This window comes from Pelecanus crispus, chromosome 7 (genome assembly GCF_030463565.1).
Source record: "Pelecanus crispus isolate bPelCri1 chromosome 7, bPelCri1.pri, whole genome shotgun sequence".
Lineage (NCBI taxonomy): Eukaryota > Metazoa > Chordata > Aves > Pelecaniformes > Pelecanidae > Pelecanus > Pelecanus crispus.
Genome location: NC_134649.1, coordinates 17,629,631 through 17,654,346, shown reverse-complemented (window position 1 = coordinate 17,654,346; position 24,716 = coordinate 17,629,631). Strand labels below are relative to the sequence as shown.

At 38.2% G+C, this 24,716-nt stretch overlaps 1 protein-coding gene across 1 annotated transcript in view; it reads left to right on the top strand.

The window, feature by feature from the left end:
* THSD4 (thrombospondin type 1 domain containing 4) overlaps positions 1-24,716 on the top strand; it is a 323,270-nt gene that overhangs the window by 15,540 nt on the left and 283,014 nt on the right. Inside the window, exons 3-4 of the mRNA XM_075714358.1 lie at positions 5,406-5,848; positions 20,411-20,840. Coding sequence (XP_075570473.1) covers positions 5,406-5,848; positions 20,411-20,840 — 873 coding nt within the window. The remainder of the gene's footprint in view (positions 1-5,405; positions 5,849-20,410; positions 20,841-24,716) is intronic.

Sequence of the window (24,716 nt, the reverse complement as noted above, 5' to 3'; positions counted from 1 at the left end):
AAGCAAGTAAAGAATATAAAGTTAGATTCTGCACACACCCCACCCCACCCCACCCCCCACCCCACCCCCCCCCCCCCCCCAAATAAAAAATAATGGATGTAATTAAGGAAGCAAGAGACATAGTATTCTAAAGTATTCTGCTTTTGGGTTTTTTCAATTTATTACCCATGATATACAGAGGTTTTGTAACTGTGTAATCTACATACTTATGCCTGTTGCATTGAAGATAAGTAAAATATGTGTGAAAAATTTAAAATCAAACAAACTTAATTGCAATGTAGTTCCTCTACAATTTATGGTAATGTTGAATGCTAGTTTTGGAATTTTAGTTTTGCATTTAGGATTAAATTCCATGGATTTAAATATTCCCTGTGCGTTTATTTAGTTCTGTATGGAATCAGTATTGAAGACTTTGTATGCAGAACAAAACAAATGCCTAGTTAGCATTTAAATTCATGGAAGTTGTACACTGTTCATTTGAGAGAAGATTTTGGTGATATGTTTTTACTTGTCTGTCTTAACTTGATTAGTTAACCCAACGAAGCAAATATGATGCATGTTGTGTGGACCTGGGGAAAATGAAGGAAAACAGAGAAATTAGAATTTTTTTGTTTTCTTGTCTTCTATGTGGATAAACATCTTCCTCTTTTCTGTGTTGACTTCTGCCATCTTAGTAAGTTTATTGGCTTGCGCTCTTTGTTGTTCAAAACCAGTAGCTTAAATCACAAGTATTATCTTACAGATCTTTTATGACAAATGAATTTATAAACAAACAAAACCCAAAGAAACAGGGAAGAAAAAACCAAACCTCCAAGAAACAGGGAGATGATTAGTTTCTCTTAGAAAAATAAAAAATAAATTTGAAATTATGTTGTTCCATAGACTGCCTGCCCACAGTGGTATTTTCATTAAGATTTTGGGGAATTCTCTTATCTGCTTCACTGTGCCTGGAACAGAGTTTGGGCTGGTATTGATGTTTTTCTCTTATATTCTTTCGAAATAAATGATCCAAATATTGAGAAGTTCTAAGCTTCTAACAGGTTCTGACTAAATCAGGTAATTTGTGACCGCTTAAAATAAGGGTGTTTTTCTGGCTTTTTGTTTGTTTTTAGTTCAGCCAGGTTCATTTAGTTATATACTTTAGGTACTTCCTTTCTGAAGTTTTAGTCTTCATATGCTTTTTACACACTGACATCATGTATTTATTCTATATATGAATGACGTTTTTGGAAAAAAATCCCAACAACCTGTTTTAGAAACTCTGCCTGATTTCAAAAAGACGACTGTCAGAATAAAACCTGAATGTAATGCAGCTCCTGTTCACAAAAGTAGCAAACTAGGAAAATACAAGAAGACTAGGGGAAAAGAACAGAAAGCGATGCAGAGTGCTGATATGTAAAGGTAGAAGAGTGACCCTGCAACTACCCTTCTAAATATCTAGCCTCAATTCAGTTTGCCACTCACTGTTAGAAGGATGACAGATTGGAAGATATTGGGTGCATCATTATGAATAAAATTTCTAATTTAAAGAATCTTTGATAGCAACTTGATAGAAGTTAGTGTAGATGTAGGAATTGTAAGCACTTGCACACCTGAAAGTTTGTCTTACTTTTCTTTACATTGTTTACTATACAGGTGTACTTAGTGAAATGTATTATTTGCACTTACAAACCTTGTCCTGCCAAACAACTGAAAAATCTATAGGAAAGAAAGAAAGGGCTAGAATTATGGGGTGAAATTAGGGGGGAAAATAGATTGAATTGTAGAGCAAAATTTTTGGTTGTTGATTAACTTGCAGTAGATAGAAATCTTTCTGATGGTGCATTTATAGTTAGAATGAATATTTCTAGGTCACCTAGAGAAGGAACCAATCATGAACTATGGGAAAGTAGATTAGATGGGTTGGTTGATCTCTCCCTTTTGCAGGGGAGAGATCTATTAAAGAAATTTCTTTCATGACTTGACTTGGCAAGGAAAATTCAGTATGCATTTCATTTTGTTCCACAGTGCAGGCTCAAACTCTTCCCTTTAGAAATTGTGCTGTTTAATGGGTAATTTTTAAAGGGAGAGGAGGAGGGGCCTAGCATTAGGAATCTCTAAATATGTGGTGCTTGTACGATGTTCTGGAATACTTCAGCTGTCTCCCATAGCTACCTGTAATTTCTTGGCTGTATCCTAGGGCTGTGGTAGAATTCATTACTGGCTGCAAAGTAACTTGGAAATCACAGGACCAAAGGATAGGAAGTGACCTGTGAGTCCTGTAGTTCAGCTCCTCTGCCCTGGGGAAGTATCAGTTATACCTTAGTTGTTCCTGGTAGAGGTTCAGGATCGGTCTCTGTGGTACCAGGATCTCCTCAGGCAATCTGCTCCTGTGCTTTGTTTGCTTTTCCACTAAGTAGTTTTTCCTACTAGCTAATTTGGATCACCTCTGATTAAATTTAAATCCACTGTTACTTGTGTGTTAGCTGTAGACATGGAGAACGATTTGCTGCAAAGAGAAAATGAACAGCTCTTTGTATTTATTTATGTAAATAACAGTTTAAACTGTTTGGAAGGCTTATTATTGCCCCCTATGTTTTTCATTCCTTTAAGCTAAGCAGCTTCAATTTATTCAGTCTTTCGTAGTAGGTTTCACTGAGTAGATTATGCCATTAATCACATCATCTTCTCTAAAGATTCGTCTGTAGACCCCATCTTTCTCAAAGTAAGAAAACAGACACCTTAATTAAAAATAAAAGTGCATAACCTGATTTGCTACTGAAAATTCCTGTCTCAGAATTTTGTCATCTTATAACTAAGTAGTACTGATGAATTTGTACATCAGTGCAAGACATTATATGTTACTTTTTGGTTAGTTTTATTGTTATGTTCTTACTTAACTAGCTAGATTAAACCTTCCTGTGCTATGTCTAGAACTCTCTTACTGTGAAGATTAAGGGGTGTGAAATTATTTACATTGCCTTCAGTCATTTAAAGTATCATTTTATCTGAAACAATTCTTGCTGCAATGAAGTTTGGCAGCCAGAAAGTTCTCTCTACAACAGGTCAACACTTGTCACTTATATCAGTTTCTATTTCTGCATAATGAAATATTTCTTACGTTAGTGGTGACTTGAGTTGCATGCAGACTAATAGATTTTAGTTGTTGCCTGCATGCATGTCTTTGGCTTTTAAAAAAAAGGGTACTGAACCATCATAGAAATGATTAAAAAATAGTCCAGACAAATGAAACCTGACTTGTGTTGATAACAAAGGACTATTAGTTTTATAATAAGTAAATTTTATGGCAAACCGGGGTCAGACCAGAAGAGTGTCTCTGTGTGTAACTGTTACCATTTTATATCTGTGGTAGAGCTACATTAATGTGTAGTGTAAGTATGAACAGTGAATATCCACTGAAAAAAATCACAAACTGAAGAATAGCTTGTTTAGTTGGTCAAATTGTGAGCCAGTGGTGTTCTGTTATTGGATATGAAAGCAAATGGAACAGCCAGAAACTAAGACCTTGTTGTGTGTTATTCATAACTTTGACATTATGTGGTATTAGGTTGTACAGGCTATTGGATTTAACAGGCTGATGCCAAATGGGGTACCCACAGAAGAAAGACATACTAAATACAGAGACATCTGCTCCTGTTTTCAAATAACATTGGAGAAATGGGCAACATATCGCACTAATGCAGATGCTTTTTATTATTCACAAGTTATAATTAAATGCAGTTTTTTCTGTGGTTGGTGATGAAAGTGTGAGAGCAACCTCAGAGGGGGTAAATGTTTCAGATTATGTAGACCACAACTGACTATTGCACAGCAGCAGCACAAACCCTGAGCTGGCTTGGCTTTTCATATTGTAATGGTGTATTCAACCCATGTTTGCAAACCACATTCCACCAAAGCCCGCCATGTTTATAGGTAGCTGATCGGTAATGTATGCTCACTGGCGTAGGTGGTTTGCAGTTCAGTTACTAACTGCACATGTTATCTGTGACTAGAGGCAAAGTATGTAGATGTTAATCTTTTGCTATTATACAATAATGTTTGAGGCAAAACTATTAATGGAAGTTACGTGTTGTTTAGGAGGTCATTCTTTGAAGGGGTGAGAAGTGACAGACAGACAGACAAGGCTGTCTTTCCAAAGCTCATTTTGAGGTAACTACACACTTGAATAGGGCTGGAGAGGTATGGCAAGCATCTGTTTGTGGACAGTGCCTGTTTTCTCTCCTAATTGAATTAATATGCGCATGTGCTTGTTGGTACAAAGGTTATTCAGAATATAAATAAACTATTAAAGGATGCTCATTTAAAAGAATTTCTGCATATTAAAAATTGCGAGAATCAGACATTGGAAGCCTGCTTTGAAAACTTGTGATTCAGCCAGTTGGACAAGGGAAGCAACAGAAAAACTATGCCTTTAATGAAAATGGATCTAATTTCTGTGCAACAAAGTTGACCACTCTGCCCAGTGTGAAACACTGAGAAATCCTGACTATATCTAGCTCCAGCAATGGGTAAAGCCTGGGGCACAAGTCCATGGGGAGACGGGGACGGGTGGTTGTAACTTCTAGGCTGTCCTGATAACCTGCCACATCTTGAGGGGCTGACTCTCCTTACAGTAGCGGTCCCTGCCCTTCCTAATCCTCCTTAGCTTCCTCCAAGAGAACCCCTGCCTCTTTTTGGGGTTCTCTTTGTTTTGCTTTCCCTGTGCTGCTGAATGGTACGTATGGGCTAAGTGCCACTGAACACCTGAGACCAACAATTTGTCCTGTCTTTTATTGAATTTGATGGGGATTTCTGTGAATGTAGGATTGGGCGGGTCATCTTGAACAGCTCTTTTCCTTGAAGCATTAATATGGGGGGTGGGGGAAAAGTGGTAATATAGGAGTTAACTATTGCAGTATTTTTGGCTGGTTGGAAATCAGCCTGTCCTCTTACATTATTGCTTTCCTAAAAATTTCCACATTAGATGGGAGTTCCTGAAATATTATTGTAACCACTAGCAATCCCCATTTTTGAGGCATCGGAGTGGAAGAGAGCTGTTGACCCAAGTTCATCACAAAAAATGACCTTGCTTTATGACTTTGTTAATATTATAACTGTTTTCAATCTCCACATTTCCAAGCTTTGCATTACGCAATGTTTTTCATTGCTGAGAACTAAAGAAAATCTATTCCTATCCAGATAGTCCAAAAATTACTTTTGGTCTGAATGGTTGATGACTGTAGGAGACCTCCTCCTATACTGGCAGAACAGGCAGCCGTTTGACAGGGAATGAGGAAGACAAGTTACTTCCTATGTCATTCAGTTTCACTTGTGACTGCAGCGTGAATGGCTTAAAAAGGATATTAGTGCTCTCCTCGTATTACAGTGTGAATTCTTGCTCCTAAGTCAATCTGTTGTGTCTACAGGTTCCCCAGAGGATAGAAGAGCAAAGAGATGCGTCTGAGGATAGCAGTGCAGGAATCCCAGGCATGTGGGGAAGTTGGGGCCCCTGGTCTGCCTGCTCTCGGAGCTGCAGTGGCGGTGTGATGGAGCAAACGCGGCCCTGCCTCCCAGCCTACTACCGTGAAAGGGGCTACCGAAGGCCAGGGCGGCAGTACCCGGCCTCAGAGAGAACTCTTACTCATCAGAATTCCCGCCACCACGAGGACTCGCTGACTGCTTATCCTGGCCATGTCATTTCTGCCATCCGTACGTCTGTGCCACTTCACAGGAATGAGGAGCAGCTTTGGGCTGGCCTTCGGGCCTCTGCTTCTTCCGGAGGCCATAACAACAGCCATCTGAGCAGAGGAGCATTGAGAGGCAGCAGGCATTCTCAGTCCCAGAGGCAGAACACCAAGCCAGAAAAGAGGTATGCATCTATACACACATTTTATTCTTGCTATGAATGATGTATCTAAAGAATGACATGGCAGATTAGAGTTGATATTTTTTAATACTTACAGAAAAGTTATAAAAGACTAACTTTTACAATGTTTACCGTCTTCTGTGGAAGGCTATCCTCCCTGTTGACTACTTGTTGATAATAACCTGTTGATATCAACCTCCCTGTTGATAATAACCAAGGACAGGTGTAATTATTCTACAGTTGTACTAGGCAGATTATCTTATTTCCCTTTAAGGTTTGTTTTATGATTTATTGAGATATTTTTCCTTTTCTGCTACACTGTCATTTGACATTTCCGTCTTCACCATAATAATAAAAATCAGAACAAGTAATAGCTCTATAATTGGATTCTTGTCTTCAACAGCCATTCTGTTTTTAATTGGTTGAAAAAAAGATTAATCAAACTTTTTTTCATTAGGAATGGCCAACTGTCCATTCACTTTTTTCCTAGTCAAAACTTTAGGTTTATTTTGTATTTTTCAGAGAGTTTGTATTTATGGGCTTTTTGTTTTCCCTTTTCCCTTTTGTGTTTTCTACAAATTCTTTTAACAGATTTTCCTGTTTGATAAAACTAAAAAATGTGGTTGTTTAATACATAGACTATTTTAAACACCTTATGTTTATATCAATTTCATAATATTAGCTGTTCAGTCTTTAAGGCTGGGTGGAACTGTGCTGTTACAATTAATTCCAATTAATTCTCCAATTTCTGGAGAAACACTTTTTTATCTTCTTACATACTAATCTATCAGTTTTTCTTATATGTGTATGAAAGGAAAATAGATGTGTTTCCAGTCTGGAAACTGAGTAGAATGGGCATGGAGATCCCCTGGCAGGCAGTGCTCCTGAAAGGTCTGTATTCTGTCTGTCTTTCCTCAGAATATGTCATCCAGCAGTTTTCTGGTTCTTTCCCCCTCAGCCCTCTTCTGGGAGATGCATGGAGAGATTTTTTTTGGGGGTAGTTAACAAAAAAACCCCAACAAACCAAACAAAAAAAGAACCCAAAAACCAAACCCAAAACCCCCCTGCTTCTTATCATCTGCTTCTTTAAGACTCTTAGGTGAAGTAGTCAACTGTAATTCCCTTTGTAAAGGCATCTTGCTGACCCAAACAAAAAACCAAATGTTACCTTGAGGCAATATTCCAGCCTGACTGGAATAAGACAGTAGAGCTCTCTGTTGCTGGTGATAGACATCCTCAGCCCCCGCAAGAAACTCTCTCCATCTAAACAAATATTTGAAAATAGAAATTAACCTGTTAGCCTCCTGTTTGTCTCAGTGAAGCATAGATTTCAAAAAGCGGGACCAGCTGTTCAGATGTTGATCTTCCTAGGTGTTGGCCATTTCCTTTAATCACTGCTTTGTCTTTCTTTCAAATCCATGCACATGGATAGCCTAGGCTTATTGAGTATAACTTCAATATGGCACTGATGATCTTATAAAAATTCAGAGAATGCCAGAGGCAGGCTTTTAGTAGCAGTGTTAACGTGACTGCATTGAGACAAAAGTCATATTTTCTTTTTCCTGTTTTCCTACTTAATCATTTACTATAACGCACTTCTGTTCTCAGCTGCGCAGCGTAACAGATAGAGGTTGTACTACATAGCTGGGTTATTACTAATATTGGAAGCCTGGCCTTGAACCGTCAGCAAAAAGTCATTTAAAGCCTGTTTGCTCCAGCCCCTTGGCACTCTCAGTCTCCAAGGGAATCCCAGCTGGCCTGGCCTCTGCAGCAGACCTGCTGCCAGGCTGCTGGCACAGCTGGGCTTCCATCCCCGCAGGCTATCCCTTGCTGCTGTGGTGGCCTCTGCAGGCCAGGAGAGACTGGAACAGTTTGAAACAATCACTGCAGTTATGGCTGGAACATGAGATGACAATGAGCAGAAAATAATATTAACTGTGTGCAGAAGTGAAGCTATGTTATTTCCTAATAAATGCCTTGCCTTATGAAATATTGAAATGATCATAATGTCCATTGTGCCTCTGCTTTCCTGTGTGATTGAGGCCTTTGCTGTTGAAAATTCTTGTGCTTTACTAAGCACAGTGCAAGCTTCTGTACCACAGTTGATTTTTCCACCCACACAGACACACTGCCCCTTGGCAAAAGACTGTGGAGTCAAGGTCACTGTTTTAATCTTATTTGTGTAATAAGTTATTTCCATCTTGTATTAGGAGGGTCCCTGGTGGCTTTAAAGTCTGTTGTATTGCATGACTTTCAGATTCTTTGGTGGTGATTGTAAAAACAGAATGAGAACAAAAAACGTCACTTGAAAATGAAATTATTAGAATGACAAACCTAATAGTTTTCCTTAATTTACAAAATCCAGAGTACAAGCCTCCTTTACAAAGGAGATTACTGGTCCTATCAGATATATGGAAAACTGATTTCAAAATATAAGTTACTCTAGACATGATTTTTATACTGTAAAACAGTGTTCAATGGTCACTAAATGGGTGATAATGGAAATTGGTGTCAGGCTATTAAAAAAATATAACATCTGTGTTTTCACAGTATGTACAGTCTGGAAATATTTTTGGGTATTCTTATTTACTGTACTGGACTTTATATAAAAAATGTAATTTTAGCAGACTTCTATAAAACAATAACAGAGGAATGGACATTTGTGTCTGAGATAAGCTCATGGTTGATAGCATGGTAAGATGAAATTGGATGGCTTCCAAGGCAAATATGTTTTGACAGCAGTAGCAGTCCTTCAAAGCAGCTAAATATGTTTGTATCATTTAGCAACAAGTGGAAAAGTTCTCTGCCTGCTTCCAGGCAGCTGACAAAGAACTGTTCAGTTTCTTCAGCAAAATTCAAAATATTTTATGTATCATAAATTTTGACATACCTTGTCTGTGAAGAGGATATTCACATTTTCAGCTTTTGAAAGTTGGTTCACATGTGATTCAGTTAGGCTTTAGAGACCAGGGCTGCACATGAGGCTCAGAGAGAGAGAGAGAGAGAGAGAGAGAGAGAGAGATTTGAGGTACCTAAAATTAGAAGCCTAATTTAAAAAGTTTAAGTGCTCCCCTTTTTATCATAGTGCTGTAAGTAGAGTTCTTGCATAATTGAAATGTGTTAGGAAATTGTAGTCAGTCACTGGAATGAGGATGGAAACACAAAAAGAAAGCTGATGGTTCTCTGGGTTGTCAGCTGGCAAAGGAAGGGAGCTCTTCTCAGCTTTGAAGAGTTGAGTTGCCATTAGCACAGCCTTGTTTTTTTATTTCACTTAGATAAAATGTGTGGAGCATGCCATACAATAACAACACACAGGAATGAGGAGACAGTGGAAAAAATATCAAAGCATTTAGACATCTTTATAGAGAGGCACATACGGAAAAGTAATAAGGGCATGCAAAAGGATAACATACTTTCAGAGAAAACACTTCTTGAAAGGAAATATCATTCATGGACTAGGCTTTAGTATTTCTTAAATGTTGCATTTCTGATTCTCTGTTTTGGTGATAGAGAAGACAAAACTGATGAGTGTTAGGATGCTTACAACTACCACCTTCACTTTCTCTACAGGTGGACTTTCATGGTGGAGCAGCAAAAACTTCTGTGTCTGCTTCTGGAAGCACAACATGTACTTTGTATGTGGTTCTTAGGAGCAGAAAGAAAAAAAATACATTTACCACCAGAATAATGAAATAAGTAAAGCAGGCTTGCATAAATAGTGCAAGTTTAAAGAAATATGTTGATAAGGAAAGGGCTTCCCTAAAGCTTTTTTTTGTATTTGGAAGAGGAATGAGAGGAAAGATTTGCACTGAGGAAATAATCCAAAAATCATCAACTTCTCACACGGCTGTAGCTCTGTGGTCTTTATTCTGCTGCCAGCAGCTAACGTGAAAGTCTGCTGTGCTGCTTTGTACCCTGTATAGGGTCAGTTTGCATTTCTAGGCCTGTGAGCAATGGAAAGGAAGAGTGTATCATTTAACGTCAAAACAATTTCCTTTCTGAAAGTATTTCTTTTGCCCCTTCTCACAGATGCTTTGAGCAGGCAAATGTAGGTCACTCAGTTGGCAGGTCTACAATTAACCTTTAAAGGCACAATTCAGTTGTTATTTCCTTAACCAATTTAAGCATCATTAACTGCATGTTCTGATGTATTTTTTGTGACCTGTTCTAGTCAGTTCCAGTTCACAGAGGTGGACAAATGTGTGATTGCTGGACCTTCAGGTTCAAGAAGGTATTATTTTCTGAAGTTCTGAAAATGTGATGCATTTTACCCCAAACCCAATATTGTTATAAAAGCTTGTTGGGGGTTGGTGTGTGTGCAGGAGGAAGACAGAAGGAGAAGGATTTGATCCTTTTCTGAGGATAATTTTTACAGAAAAATCTAAGACAGCAGTAGTAATCAAAGAACTCATTTTGGTAGCACTTGGGGGATTTAAAGCCATACAAGAAAGATGTTTATTTTCCTTCCGAATAAAATTCCAAACAGGTTCTAATAGCAATAAAGACCACGTGAGGTATTTCCTGGCAAAATGAATAGCTAGCTGGGGTGGCTGTGGCCTCAGGTTGACTTTGTGCTGTCCCACCTCTCATCTGCTTATTAGTCCCCCTGATATGTCCTAGGTCTCGCTTATTATGACCTAATTAGTATCAATATTTATTATGCTACTGTGAGCACACTTTGAATGCTATTACTGAAAATAAAAACCTAACTTGATACTATAATTGCAAGCCACCTGAGAAGCTTTCTTAATCTTACTGCTGAACATTTCAACCCTTCCTGAAGTGGGTTGACTGAAGGAGGGGAGGGGAAGTAAGAATGCTGCTAGCATTCAGTCAGATGTGAGACAGTGCATTTTACCATTGAATTATTGCTTGGTCAGTAAGGGGTAGAAACACAGCAAAGCTCCCATCACAGTTGTAATGCATCTCAGCAGAGTTCTGTGGTTACTTGTGTTGAATTTCTGCTGTTTTACCTGCCAACTGCATGGTTACATTATTTAGTCAAACCTTAAAGATGAAGCTGGGGAAAAACTTGTAGACTTGTAACTAAATTTCCTGGGATCAGAGGCATTATTCAACTCATAGAAAAAGAGGACTGTAGTGTTTGGATTCAAGTTCTGGAATCCTATCTCAGTGTTGACAGTGACATAAATGAGGTTATACAGCACTTGCTGGGAGATCAGCAAAAGCCAATATAATAAGCTATTGTACTGTGTGTATTGCAGCTATGCTAGACCGCAGTATTAGTGGTGATCTCTGAAGATGAAAAATTTCATTTAAGATAGTCCACATGTATCTTTCTTATATTAATCCAATTAATTAAACCTGTTCCCAAGAGGCAATTTACTTAGTGACCTTATTAATGAATTCTACTCTGTCAGGAAAATGTAAATATTTTTTTGCCCCTAATATAATACAGGAATGAGAGAAGAATGTATAATCTTTTCCTACAGAAGATGCACTTTTTAGGTATAGTTGGTTACTCGGTGTCCTAGCAGTTGAAATTCTTAGGTCAAATATGCTCACAATAGTTTTAATATTCATATGCATATATGATACATGGGAAGTAGTGCATATTCACAAATCATGGTGTGGTTACCAAAGTTACCAGAAATGGAAACCAAACTAGTTAGTTCCATTGTTTTAGTTACCTTGATAATGAAAATCAGTAAAATAAAGTGAATGCCTACACTGATTTAATTGCAATGAAATGTGCTAAGGAAGTGTGAATAATATGCTATAATGTGGAAAAAGAAGTTTGTGATGATGGCTCTGCTTTCCAATGTGTGACACACTCTCAGAAGGGGTGCTTAGCTCTCATGACCGAACATTTGACAAAGATAACTGCTCACGGCTTTAAAGCTATTTTCTAGGTCAGTGAGCAGGTAGGCATGCATTTGCATAACATAAAACAGAGTCAGAGGGCTCCCTTCTTTCATTCATGTTTAAGTGATTTTCTCCAGATTGATTTCGAATTGGTGAAAAGTGAATGTGGAATGCAAAGGGGATACATAGTGGCTTTTGATGTGAATCAACCCGACTGTTGAGAGCTCTCCCTTTTGAGTAGATGGAAATATCTTCCCAGAACCAGTAAATCATTCATTTTTGGTAAAAATTATTCTTGTGAAAGAATCTGCTAAAATACTGTGAGGTATAGACTTGATAGCAGTTGTGACCAGGATGAGACAGTTTATTTTATGACTTAAACTTAAGAAAAGGGGGCCCAAAATACATGGTGTATAGGCTTTTTAAAGTAAACCTTGTGAACTGTGTGCCTAAGAATATATAAAATATGAAAGAAAGTTAAAAGCAGTAGGAGGGCTGGAAAGTAAACAATTGAACAGGACAGTTGTAGGCCAGTCACAGTTTTGCATTATGGAGGAAGTGCCAGGGATTAAAAATGTATATCTGAAATTATTTAAAGGATACTATTTTGGGAGTAATAAAAATAATAAAGTACAATAAAAATATATATACCCATACCTATCCTGTTAACAGAAACTTAGGTAATTAGCACCTGTTTTTTCCATTTGAAGTTGAAGTTTTGTGTCTGCAAAGACTTCTTGGTCTCCTTTTATTTTTTTCTTAATTACATTTTAAATATTGGAGTGATATTTCAATAACTTCATTGCTGACAGGAATAGCTAATAAGTCATTTTCAGTTCTTCAGAAAAAATCAAGGCAACTCTAACTATGTTAAGTACTTGAACTGTATGTAAATGGATAGTGTCCTTTAAAAGCTGTCAATTACAGTAATGTAATGCTGCTAAATAGATATTTTGCTGTGATCTAAAACATTAGGTTAAATCTTGGTATGCTCATCCACAGAAATAGATTTAATTAAGTTACAATATATGTAATTGATTTAGTTAAAGAGGATTTGGCCTACTAACTTAAGCATGTGTATAATGCTATTAAAACCATGATGGGTAGTAGGACTTAAATTTAAGCTAAAGAGCTTTGATAAGGATCTAAGGGGGCTGGGCTCCTTTAGAACTAAGTTTCTAGCAGGAATCAAAGAAATGCACTTTTGGAGCTTTTTTTTTTTTAAATAGAAGTGAGCAACTGCAATGCAAAAGCACAAATCGGTATAATTGAAAAGACATTTTGCCATGGTACATAATGTGGAATATGGTTTGGGAAATAAAGCTATAAATCATATTTGTACTCTTTCTGTACTGTCTTTTCTCCCATTGCTGTCTTGCCCATTGAACCTGTTTCTGATGATAGATCACTATTCAGTTCAGCTTGAGTAGGTGCTAGCTGTGGATTGATTGACAAAAATAGAGCCGGCAACACTTCAGATATTAGATTGTAGGCAACTGCTTAATTCCTAAGTGAGAAGAATAGGCAAGAACCTGAAGAATGCTTGGGTCCTGGGCACCTGGAGCAGCTTCAGGCTATGTGTGCAGTTAGTCCAGACTTACTGATGAGGTGAGTTTCCTTGGCATATTTAGAGGACCTACCTGTTAATTCCAGGACAGGATTGCTGGTAAAGCAAGACTCTGAAGATTTTGGAAAAAAGCTTCAAACTTGACAAATCTTTCAACAAAATGAAACGAAAGTGCTAAGCGTTGTTTCTCACAGCTCTCCAAATGCTCTGTGATGACATTCTGTTGTCTTTCATTACGGTGCTTCTTGTGGCTGGGCATACAGCGAAGAAAACTGTCTTCCTCTGCTTGCGGAATGATTTCTGCCAATAGACAAGAGAAAATTCTGAAAAAAATGTCACGAACCCTGCAATTCTTGTGCAGTTTTTCCTCTTCATCCCTGGTGAATCTGCTGGCTGGAGGCTGTTACCTTCCCAGAACATTACATTACTACTTGAGAAACAGAGTGAAAGGTTGTGAGTTGAAAATGAGGGAAATTGACAGTTTCTTTATGTTCATTCTAAGAAAACATTCCAACAGTAGGACAACAAGACTTCTGTGGTGTCATAAATGAAAGTTTTTGCTAATGTTCAACCTTGCAGTTTTTCATTTACAAGAGAAGAAGTATTTTGATACTAGGAGATAAGTTGAATGAAATGCTGCAAAGCTCATGTAAAATACATTCTTTATTCTGTCTGACATCAGAAGAGAAAGAAAATGAATTATGCTTCAGCTGGAAGTGAGCCAGTGAACCTCTGTTTAGGGAATGGTAGGAGGAATGTAAGGAGAAAGGAAGTGATGAAAAAAGGGAAAAAATGAAAAAGGTGTGTTGGAGAGAGGCTTTGTAAAGAGCACTTAAGAGAACAGGTGGAGGCCCAGGAAATCTGTAATCTTACTTGTGTATTTTAAAGATGCTGCATATCCTTGGTTCAAACAAGGTTTCTATTCAATATAAATAACCAGCCCACCAGCTCCAAAAGTACTTCATTCTTAGTGAACCTCAAGAACACTTGAGGTTCAAAGCATTGCTCTTAGCACCAACTCTATGAGGCAGTGATAATGCATTTATTTGCTGACCAAGGCACATGTATACTTTTTGCTAAAATTAGAGAAAGCTACTACAACAAAATTCCCTTTTGTCACTCTAAGTGTGCTGCGAGGGGCCAGTTCTCACTATTCTCAGCTGCCTTATCCTCAGCATAAGAGAAATTGTTAATAGTTAGACCAATAAGAATACTAGCTAATAATAATGATTTAAAAATATTTGCTATAATCCTTACACTAATAGGACAAAACCTGATTTTCATACTTGTCTGGGCAAATGTATTTTTGCATTCAAGAACATATTTACGTTGGCTTAAGTTTAAAGGGGCCCATCATTTTTGTTATCAAAGTGCTAAACAGATTTTTCTGAACAATCAGGGAGGTGTGTGTGTTTGAGAATTATGCCCAAAGAAAGAAGGTTTGCCAGATCTGCATTAAACAGCTGTTACGCTTCTACTTGAGATGAACACAATAGATCAGAGATGTCTGCTGGCTATGGTCTGATGTGAAACACTTGATGCAGCTACTTGCTTTTCAACATATATTTTTCTGTTAAGCGGTAATTTGCCTTTAGATGATAACTCTGTTCTTGGTGGCATTTTTCCCTCTTTGCTTGTCCATAGTACATGCAGTCTTCATCCTAACTGACTGCAAATATTGCTGAATACTTCTTTTCCTCTTTTTATGCATTCTTTCTCTGAACAACTGAACTGAACAACTTTTTATTATTAAGTGTTTATTTGATACACTAGACAGTTTAGCCAGAGAGCCTAACAGGTGATGGAGCTGGTGAGATTTACTTATCCTTGCCTTTTTGATACTTCTTCCTTTCTGTTGCTTCTAATCCTTGAAGGGGTATTTAGGACCTTTCACCATGCAAAATATTGTAGACAATCATTGACTGATACCTTTTTATTAGAAGCAATTCAATAAAAGGCTTGGCCTACATTAGACAGAAACAGAAGTAGGATATGAACATAGCTCTCCTCAGTCCTAAGTTGTCTCTGCACACCTAAGGACTGTATGGACCCTGAGAAGGAAGTACACCTGGCAAGGCTATTAAATTTCCAACTATGAACATTAATTTACAGGCAATGGAAAATTAGCATGACTGTTCAGCTAATACAGTCATATTTGGTTCAGCTTGAAAAGATTGATGTAGAAGGTACTTGGTAACTTCCTGAATGGCCCAAACATATGCAGAGAGAGCAGTGGATTTACACAAGTGAGAAACACTGAGTAATCCAGCAGAATAAAGTCCCAGGCTTCTTTTTTCCTGTCACCTGTTTTTCAAGCAGTTGGTGTTTTCTCCTCTCTGAGAGTTGCATTTCTTTTGATTTTTAATTGTTAAATGAGCAGTAAAGTGTTATTTTAACTGCTTCAGTTCTGAGCATGATAATGCTCGTGTCTTAGTGCCAGTGGTTGACTTCTCATACCTATTGGAGTTCAACCCTGCAATTGTCCTCAAGGTTGGTGCTCCAACTTATGGTTTTAATACCTAAGTAAATCTGTCTATAAACAGTATCTGCTCTGCAGGGACAGTGTTTATCAGAAGGAACCTAAGCAGTATTCATTATTGCTGTTTTCATATAGGCTGTGTGAAGAGATTGTATCGACGCAGTCATATCCTCGATACATCAGTGCAGTGCAGCACGTTGCAGGTTTTGGAAATATATTAAATCCTTTCTAAATACAGCTATTTTAGGAATTGTTCTGGTGGGAGAAATATGGGGCTCTATTCTGCTGCCAGACTCTTGTAATTATTAATGCTGGAGAACCATGGACTTGTAAAGACAGAATCTAACACCTTGCTGGAAAAGCTTTGTCGAAGTTGTCTAAAACTTGGATTCTAAAACTCAGATCTCACTCAAATTGGATTTTCAGAGTTTGTCTGAGAGCTGCTGACTGTGGTTCGTACATTCAGCTTCACTCCTGTAGCAATACATACTCAACATCCTATTCAAATGCTCTTCTTAACAATTGCTGCATTAAGAAGGATCACTGTTGGTTTTTAGCATATCTGGATATGTAAAGTTTAATGCTGCAAAATCTCACTCTAGCTTAGGTCTGGCTAAGTAGGCACAAGGCTTAGGGGTGTGCTGTTACTTGCTAATTCTTTTTTCCTCCTTTACCTGTTGCATTAAATGAGAATGCATCCCAACTCTGACCTGGGTTTGTGATAGTGTGTATTAAAAAAGGAAAAAAAAAAACAAACCCCAAAACCAAAACAAAAAGGCCAATAAGGAGGAGCTTCCAAGCCATGCTGTGGGGAGGAGTGAGTTAAGTGGCTTATAATGAATATAGGTAATTTTAATGAATGACAGGTAAGAAAGTCCTGCTGGCAACTGAAAACTCCCAACAAGCCATCAGGGCTTGACCTACTTCCATCTCCTACCAACAGATCACAGCTGGGTTGATTTGGCATAAAGCAAACAGTGTCAGCAAGGTTAGTTCTGATTAGTAAGTTAATGGTGGATTTTGTCAGATTTTCCTCCCCCTTTCCTTTCCCTGTTGTTTTTTCACTGTGTATGGACCTACATAACACTCCCTCTCTCATTGCTGCGTGACATTATAAATTCTGCCTGACACTCCCCAAGAATTATAAAAGTTAATTACCACCAAGCTATTTTTACAAGCTTCTTTATTGCATTGCAACAAACTGCATTCCTAATTTATACGGATGTTGCCAAGTGAGAATGAAAGATGCTTTAAGGCAAAACAGCCAGTGTTCGGAATAGATTCAGTCCAGGCAATATTGGTTTAAATGAATGCATGAACACTGATAAAGATGTTAATAATTAGAGGTTTTCTGTTACATTTTGTTTCCAGAAGTTTGTATGTTGAAAGAAATGTGATGTTCCCAGCTACAAAAAGTTAACCTTCCATTTCAGAGGTAGTGTGTTTCCCATGAAAATTCCAGGTCATAATTACTGCACAACCTGAGCAAATTGAAGCTTGTATTCAGTGATACACAGCAATGTCTTTGGTTATTCTGGCCTTAACTGTTGGGAGGAAGAGGCAAAGGAGAGGACTCAGCCTGATGAGCCTCGATGCAACCACAGGCATGTCATCATAAGGGTGCTGGAAACGTAGGCTACCGGAAATGGTGCCTTATTTCTTCATCAGTGGGGACTCCATCAACATTTCCAAGTTACAGTGTAGAAAAAGAAGCCAAGATGAGACAGGAACTAATAGTAAGAATGTTGTTATTGCTTTCACTTCTTAGAGCTGTTGTATGTTTGTTGCAGTGATCAACCATTTTACAAGAAAAAAGTCTGGCTTCCCTCAAAATCAAGTTTTTCTAATTTTTGCAAATAATTTGATGAGATTCCAGCAGCTTTTGGACACTTGCTGCCTTCAGCCATGAGTCCTCCTTTCAGATAGTAGTCATTCTATGTTTAAGACTACTATATGCTCATTTCAGCATTTTTTCCCAGGCTGATGAGTCCTAGTTTATCACCATTTCTTGCGTGTCCTTCAGTTCTTTTCAGTTCCAATTCATGACCCTGAACTGGAGATTAACAGTCAAACATCAGTCTCATTTTTGACCTTTTGCATGACCTCTCCTAGTTTGCCAGGCAGCAGTTCTTCCAGGTGGGTTGGACAATGCATCTAGGTGTTCCTTTCTGGAAGAGTCTAGTGCTTGTTGCTGCAAAGGATTTGGCATGCAGAAGGCTGAGACAGAGGCATATTCTTACCATTCCGCTGGTCTGCACATGGCTTATTGCTCAGTTATTAGCAACTTTCTCCTCCTGTTGATGAAAAATGCAAGCAACCTGACTGTAGATGATAAATTTGAAAGGCTGGTTTCAGCAGACCTGTCACCCCCTGTCCACCCCTGTGAACACCACCCCATGCAGTCTCTGCTCCCTGCAATGAAACGGTAACTTTCTTAATGCCAGGAGTTGCTGCCAAGGTTCGTATCTCAGACACTTCAAATTTGGTGTGGTCGGGTTGAGAAGAAAACCACTGTCTGTAAGAATCATTAGAGACTGCAGCAAGTAAAAATAAGAGTTGTATCTATTTTCCAAGATGAACCAATTTGTTCCAAACTCTAAGATGCTTCATGAGAACTATGATACCAAAGTGTTTTCAGAGTGCAGAATATGACTAGAAATACCAAGAAAGATTTTTTGTTTGTTTTGCTCTTGCTCAGAAATGAAGAGTTATGTTAAAAATTAAAAATAGCAGCAACATAGGGGGAATCAATTTATTTGTCCATTAAAAAAAACCCCAACACACAACAGAAAACTGTGCTCATTTAAATCAAGTTGGTTTTAGTCTCAACTTCTGAAATAATTCCCATTCATAATTTCTCTTTATTTCCTCTCCTGTCTATTTACAGGAAGCTTCCCCCCCACCCCCCCCCCCCCCCTTAATGCCAAAACCCATTATACTACTTTTCTCTACTGTAACTACCAAAACCTTACCTCAACCATGACCATAATGGTCACAGAGCAGATTAACGGGTATAAACAGCTCAAGAGTGCTGGTTGCTTATCTGCCAGGGTAAATCAACACTCTTGTTCACACATCCTTGAGCCAGGAAGACTGATTAAAAGCCCCACGTGGCCATAAAGCTAGAATGTTAAGTAAATGACTTCCAAGGTTCCCATGTAACAAGAGTCTTGGGAGAATATAAGACTTGCGAAGAAAACAAATACAAGAAAAAACAAACCCAAAGAAAAGTCTCTTTGATCTGGTGGCTGTCTGACATCTGTAACACTTCAGTTTCTAGAAAATAAGTATGTCAATTTTATAACCTCTGGTTTTCACTGCAGTTCGAGTCTATTTTATATATATTAAAAAAATATAAATACATTTTATGGACAGAAAGAAAATTACCTTCTTTTAATGGTGTCTCCCTTCCTGAGCTGCAAAGGTTACCCAAAACAGCTGTATTCACACATTGCTCTGAACTTGAAGAAATCTTTTTTGCCAACTTACTCTTCAGACTGCAGCATTAGAAATCAAGGCCTGATGTGATGTTGAGCTGTATGGGATGACAAGAAAAGCAAATGCAAATGAGCCTATTGCTTGCAGATAAAATTCCAGGATTAATCCTCTTGAATGGTATGACCCAAATGTAGTATTATTAATTTTGTGCTTTTTCACTTGTAATTTGGAGCCAAGTTTCTAGACTGAGTCCGTTGTGTTGCTGTGAGAGTGCAGAGGACAAAACTACCCTCCAGGGAGTACCAGCTGTTTGAGAGTGCTGATACAGGTGTAATACAGCCCACACAGGGTCTTCAGCAAGTAAGAAGAGATCTGTGCACAAGAGAGCAGACCTGAAACTTCTGTGATTAGTGCTGGGGGCTGTCAAGCTCTTGTGTAATGTTTTAGTAATGTACAGTGAAAGGTGGGCTTTTATCCTGACAACAGATTTGGGAGTTTTTACTTATTAATTAAATGTGTTGCTAATCCACACTTTGTATATTAAAAAAAAAAAAAAAAAAAAGTAAATCTGCTGGCCAAAGAAGAGAAAATAAACTGTCTACTGTAATAAGAATATTTTCCTGCATTTGCCATATTTTCCAGAGGTCTTTCAGTAATATTTTGATGTTCCTTATCCTTTTTCTGTTTCCATTTTTATTTCTTAAGTAGCAAATGAAGTAGAACCACAGGAGGCCTTTTAAATGGATACAGAATGTTTAATGATCTTTGCCATACTGAATTCAAATTTTCTTCTGTCATTACTCAAATCCACAGTAGGGATTTCCTGCTGTTATGTGTCTCAAGCTCCTCAGAAACATGGTTATGGATTTTAGGAGTATACAGCTTTGATTTTCTGAATTTCCATTTTCAAGGAGAGTCCTAGGGATTAAAAGAACAACAACCACCTCCCCCCAAACTGCTACTTTATACCATACCTAACCATTTGCCTTTGCTAGTTGACACTAAGTGACTTCCCACGTGACACTCAGCCAAAGAGGGCCCAGGATTTAGTTCAACCAGTGGACGACTACAGAGATTCCCAATACACCAAGCAAGACTACAGCTTGTGCATATTTTCTGTAAAATAGATTGAAATTTCTGGTTGCTTGTTGCTTTACAGTGAATAACTTTGACAAATAACAAGTCATATAAGTGTCTAACTGCTCCGTCACTTATGAATTCAGTAACTGTTTTCTCTCTCTTTCTCTGTTTTTAGAAGCAGAAACAGAAATCCTATTGGTCCAGGAAAGTATGGATATGGAAAAGTGCCTTACATTTTACCTTTACAAACTGATACTGGTCAGCAGCCTCAGAAACTTCGGAGGCAGCGACAGTCGTCAAGGAACCACGTATTTCATCAGAGTCCAAGTCTTGTGAACACATACAGCCAGGCAGCTAGTCCTTCACTTCAGCATGGCAATCTTTATCAAGAAGAAAGTGGGCCTCAGGCTGGACATCAAGTCCTGGGACCCTCGGTTTATCAGTCATCTTCATTTCCTGTATCTCAAAGCCTGTTTCAGGGCAGTGACTCAAACCATCATGGGTCTGCATCACACCAGGCAGTCCAGGGTCAGTCCCCGCCTCAAAGGGCTGCAGCAATTGTGTGCATTGGCACCTACAAGCAATATAAACTCTGCAACACAAATGTAAGTCTGTTTTTCTTATATTTAATTTGTTGGACAGCTATTGGTTTTCCCTAGTATGCTAAATGTTCATGTAGTCAAGAAGTTGAGTTGAACATTGGTTTTTATTAATTTAATGAAATTTTTTGTGAACTTATTTTAAGGTGTCTTGGGGAATACTGAAAGTAGATGCATAATATTATAGTTACCTAATACCATACCTTCAAGGATTTTAAGCAGTCACTAAACCTACCAATATGTACAATTCTAATTTGATAGAGGGAGAAACTGAGTCACAGAGAAGTTTAATATTTTTCCATGTAAGAAATGGAAAAATGGAGTTAGGGTAGACCACATTATGAAGGCTCCCGACTTCTCAATCCCATAGATGAGCATATCCTTTTGGGAGTGCTAGTCATGCTCTGAATAGCATTTAGAGCCAGCACCCAGTAGCCTAGATCACTCCAGTATCTTTCCATGGTGCTGTGTGTGTTCTGTGACAGATGCTACTTTTACCAGCATTCAAGCACTACATGCTTTGATTTTGGCTTCCTCGTTTATTGGAGAGAAAATCTGCTCTGTGTTAATTTTTAAATAAAATTTACTCTGTTATTACTTCATTCAAAAATGTTTAGCTGGGTGTAGCTCTGTGCTCTGGGGCAGTCTCCCATTGTATGTGGGAGGCTAGTGAGGTTTTGCTAGTGATGCAATTTGCATACTGCTAAAATTTTCAGTTTATGGCTGTGTCATTTTAGTATTTCCTAAAGTATCTCTTCCTAATATTTGTGTCTTATTTGGCTACTAATCTAACAATGTTGCAAGCTTTAAGAAGCTCATATTTGGATATTAGAAGCAGGATGTTCAAGAGTGGTCTCAATATGTTGACACAACAGGCCGTATTTTTCTGGGTGGGTGCACATCTGATTCTTCTGCCTCTTAGAAGTCCCGTTTCATTTAGTGGAAGCCTGCATAGTGGAGATGTAGCAACAGAACATGTGATCAGGATAACAAAAACACGACCTAAGCAAATCAGATGAGTGCCTTTTTGCCTCTTAGTGTAGCAGTTATTACATTTGCTTTATTTATGAATAAAGTCCATTGATTAGGACTAGAGCAGTTGATTGAAGAGACCTAATGTCAAAAAAGTTTTAGTGTATTTGTCTGAAATGGAAAACATGAAAGGGCTAGTTTGAGCCTCTGAGAATAGTCTCTGGTACAAATTGCTCTTTTGAAAAGCACTTTCTGTTTTTTGAAGGAAATGGGAAATGAACTTAGTTCATGGGCATTGACTTGGAAAGTTTTCTGTGCCGAATTTGCTCACTGGTGTCCAAGTGATACACAAATGTCCCAGTCTTTATTTCATCCCTTACTGCATTGAGGCAAAAAGTTGGACAGTATTCTGCCTGACTTAAGAAATGTAACAAAAATGCTTCCAGGAACGATCTCTTTTCGGAGAGCAAGGGGTGAGAGGTGAGCAAGTTAGAAATGAAATAGAAGAAAGAAGCAATCTGAGATTGGCAAGGTATGGAGAAGGAAGGTTTGTAGATGAAGTTTGCTGAGAATGACAAGTGGGCTGGAGAGAAGGCGGCTGCGAGCTTGTGAATTAGACAGTGGCAAGACATGCAGGTCAGTATGATAAGTGGTCTGGCCATTGGCAAATTTCTTTTGGTAGTAGGGGAACAGGAATGAAAATATTTTCGTGTTAATTTTAGAAACTGTTGTTTAAACAGAAGACTTCAATAGACGAAGAGGAAAGAAATAGGTGAGTGTACTGTTGCTGCATCTTTGCCATTGTTGCATGTATAAATGCAGTTACAAAGGAATCATTTATATTACAGGACACTTTGGATAACAAAGAGAAATTGTAGATGATGCAGCTCCTCCTAGGCATGGAACTCCTACATAATGATATTCTTTATTTAGTAACATTTCTGTTACCATCAGAGAAGCTGTAATTGCTATTCAGGGTTATTTTTCTCCATAGAATGTGGTAATTAATATAATTATAAAAAAGAAGTTGCTAAGAACAGTTTTAGTATAAAGGCCAGGGCGAGAGCAAAACAAGGCCGATAGTGTTTCACTTTGTTTGCTTGTTCTTCCTGATTAAATGCTTCTGCACGTGGGCTTTAATTTAATTTATCCGTGGTGACATGTACCAGTGGTCTTGCCAGTGTGCAGAGAACAGTATCTTTTTCTGTCTTTTTATTTTTTCTTTTTTAATTCTTCCGGGATCATACCAAAAATGAAAATCTCATTTATTGAGAGGAAAATATTCTGTTAACAGTTATCCTGGTGTTTGGCCACTCCCTCTACAGTTTTTCCTAAGGGCAGTTAATTAATAACAAATTAAGTCGATCTGCCTTGGTCCATTAGGTCATTTCCTCATTATTGTACATTTATTGCTTTTTCATTAATAGCTGAACTCATTTTACATGATTGACAGCTTGATTCATAAAGGTTAAACTTGTGGGTTTTGGTTAGGGAGAACCTCGGAAGTGCTTGTATTTGTTCAAGTGTTTCTGCAGGTCATTAAACCTATTTTCTTCTTGTACAAGTGGCTTCCCCTCTTCAGCACCTTGCATATAGGCTTTGTACATGCTCACTGCGGAATACACAGTTGCCTGTCTCGTCCTTCAGCAGGAAGCAGGTGGTAAACATCTGTTCTTTACACACAAACAGTACTGATAGATCTTACTGAAACCATAAGCTATTCACAATACAATAAGATTCTTCAAAGGTTGTCTGTATTCCTCCAAAATGGGGGAGTGCTGAGTAAATCTTCCTTACTTCCCTCTGCATTAAAGAAAAGAGAATTATACAGGCGTGTGGGTGAAATAGAATTTGAATGCAAACTTGTTTGCGTTGTTTGTCACCAGAACAAAGGAAGCAACTCAAATGGAACATTTGTTTACTGAGCGCTTTTTGTTATTAATTCTCTCAAGCATTGCCAAGTCACTAGGTCTTCGTGAGTGTCTGAATGTGTGAGAATATATTTGTAAATTAACTTCAGGCTGAGGATTGCTTGGGCAGTGTACACAAGGTTCTAGACATTCAAGCCTACTTGTTTTGCAGTGTAAATTTGGTGATACAGAGTGCCTCTTTTCTGTGTCGTTTTATTTTTTGCAAGACATACAGTGAATTATGACTTGTTGGTGAAGACATTAATTCTTAGTATGTCCCTATCCTTAATATGCAGAGACCTTATGACAGCCTTTCAGTACTTAAAGGGGGCTTATAAGAAAGATGGAGAGAGACTTTTTACCAAGGCCTGTTGTGTCAGGACAAGGGGCAACCATTTTAAACTAAAAGAAGGTAGGCTTAGATTGGACAGAAGGAAGAAATTTTTTATGATGAGGGTGGCGTGACACTGGAACAGGTTGCCCAGAGAAGTTGTGGAGGCCCCATCCCTGGAAACATTCAAGGTCAGATTGGATGGGGCTTTGAGCAACCTCATCTGGTGAAAGATGTTTCTGCCCATGGCTGGGTGTTGGACTAGATGATCTTTAAAGGTCCCTTCCAACCCAAACCGTTCTATGATTCTATGTTGTCCTTGGTGGCCAGTTCAGGCCAGAAGGCCCTGCTTACCCTGACAGCTTGTTACCTCTCCTGTTCACGTTCCAAATTGCACCAACACAGTTGGGTCTGAAGTCACAAAGTAATCATCACCACTTAAATGCTCTGGTTAGAAAGCCTGTAAAATAAAATAGTGACTGTTTCTGTGATTCAGTTACTGTGCAGCAAGGAGTATGAAAAAATAGGCAGAGGAATTAATATATGAGTTTCACCATGAAGAGCAATGCAAAATGGATGTAAAATCTAAATTGTCTTTAGCTATGGGTTGAGGTATGTTTTTGACCAAGTTTATACCTTTACTTGTGTATGAATTTGCAAAAACCAAGC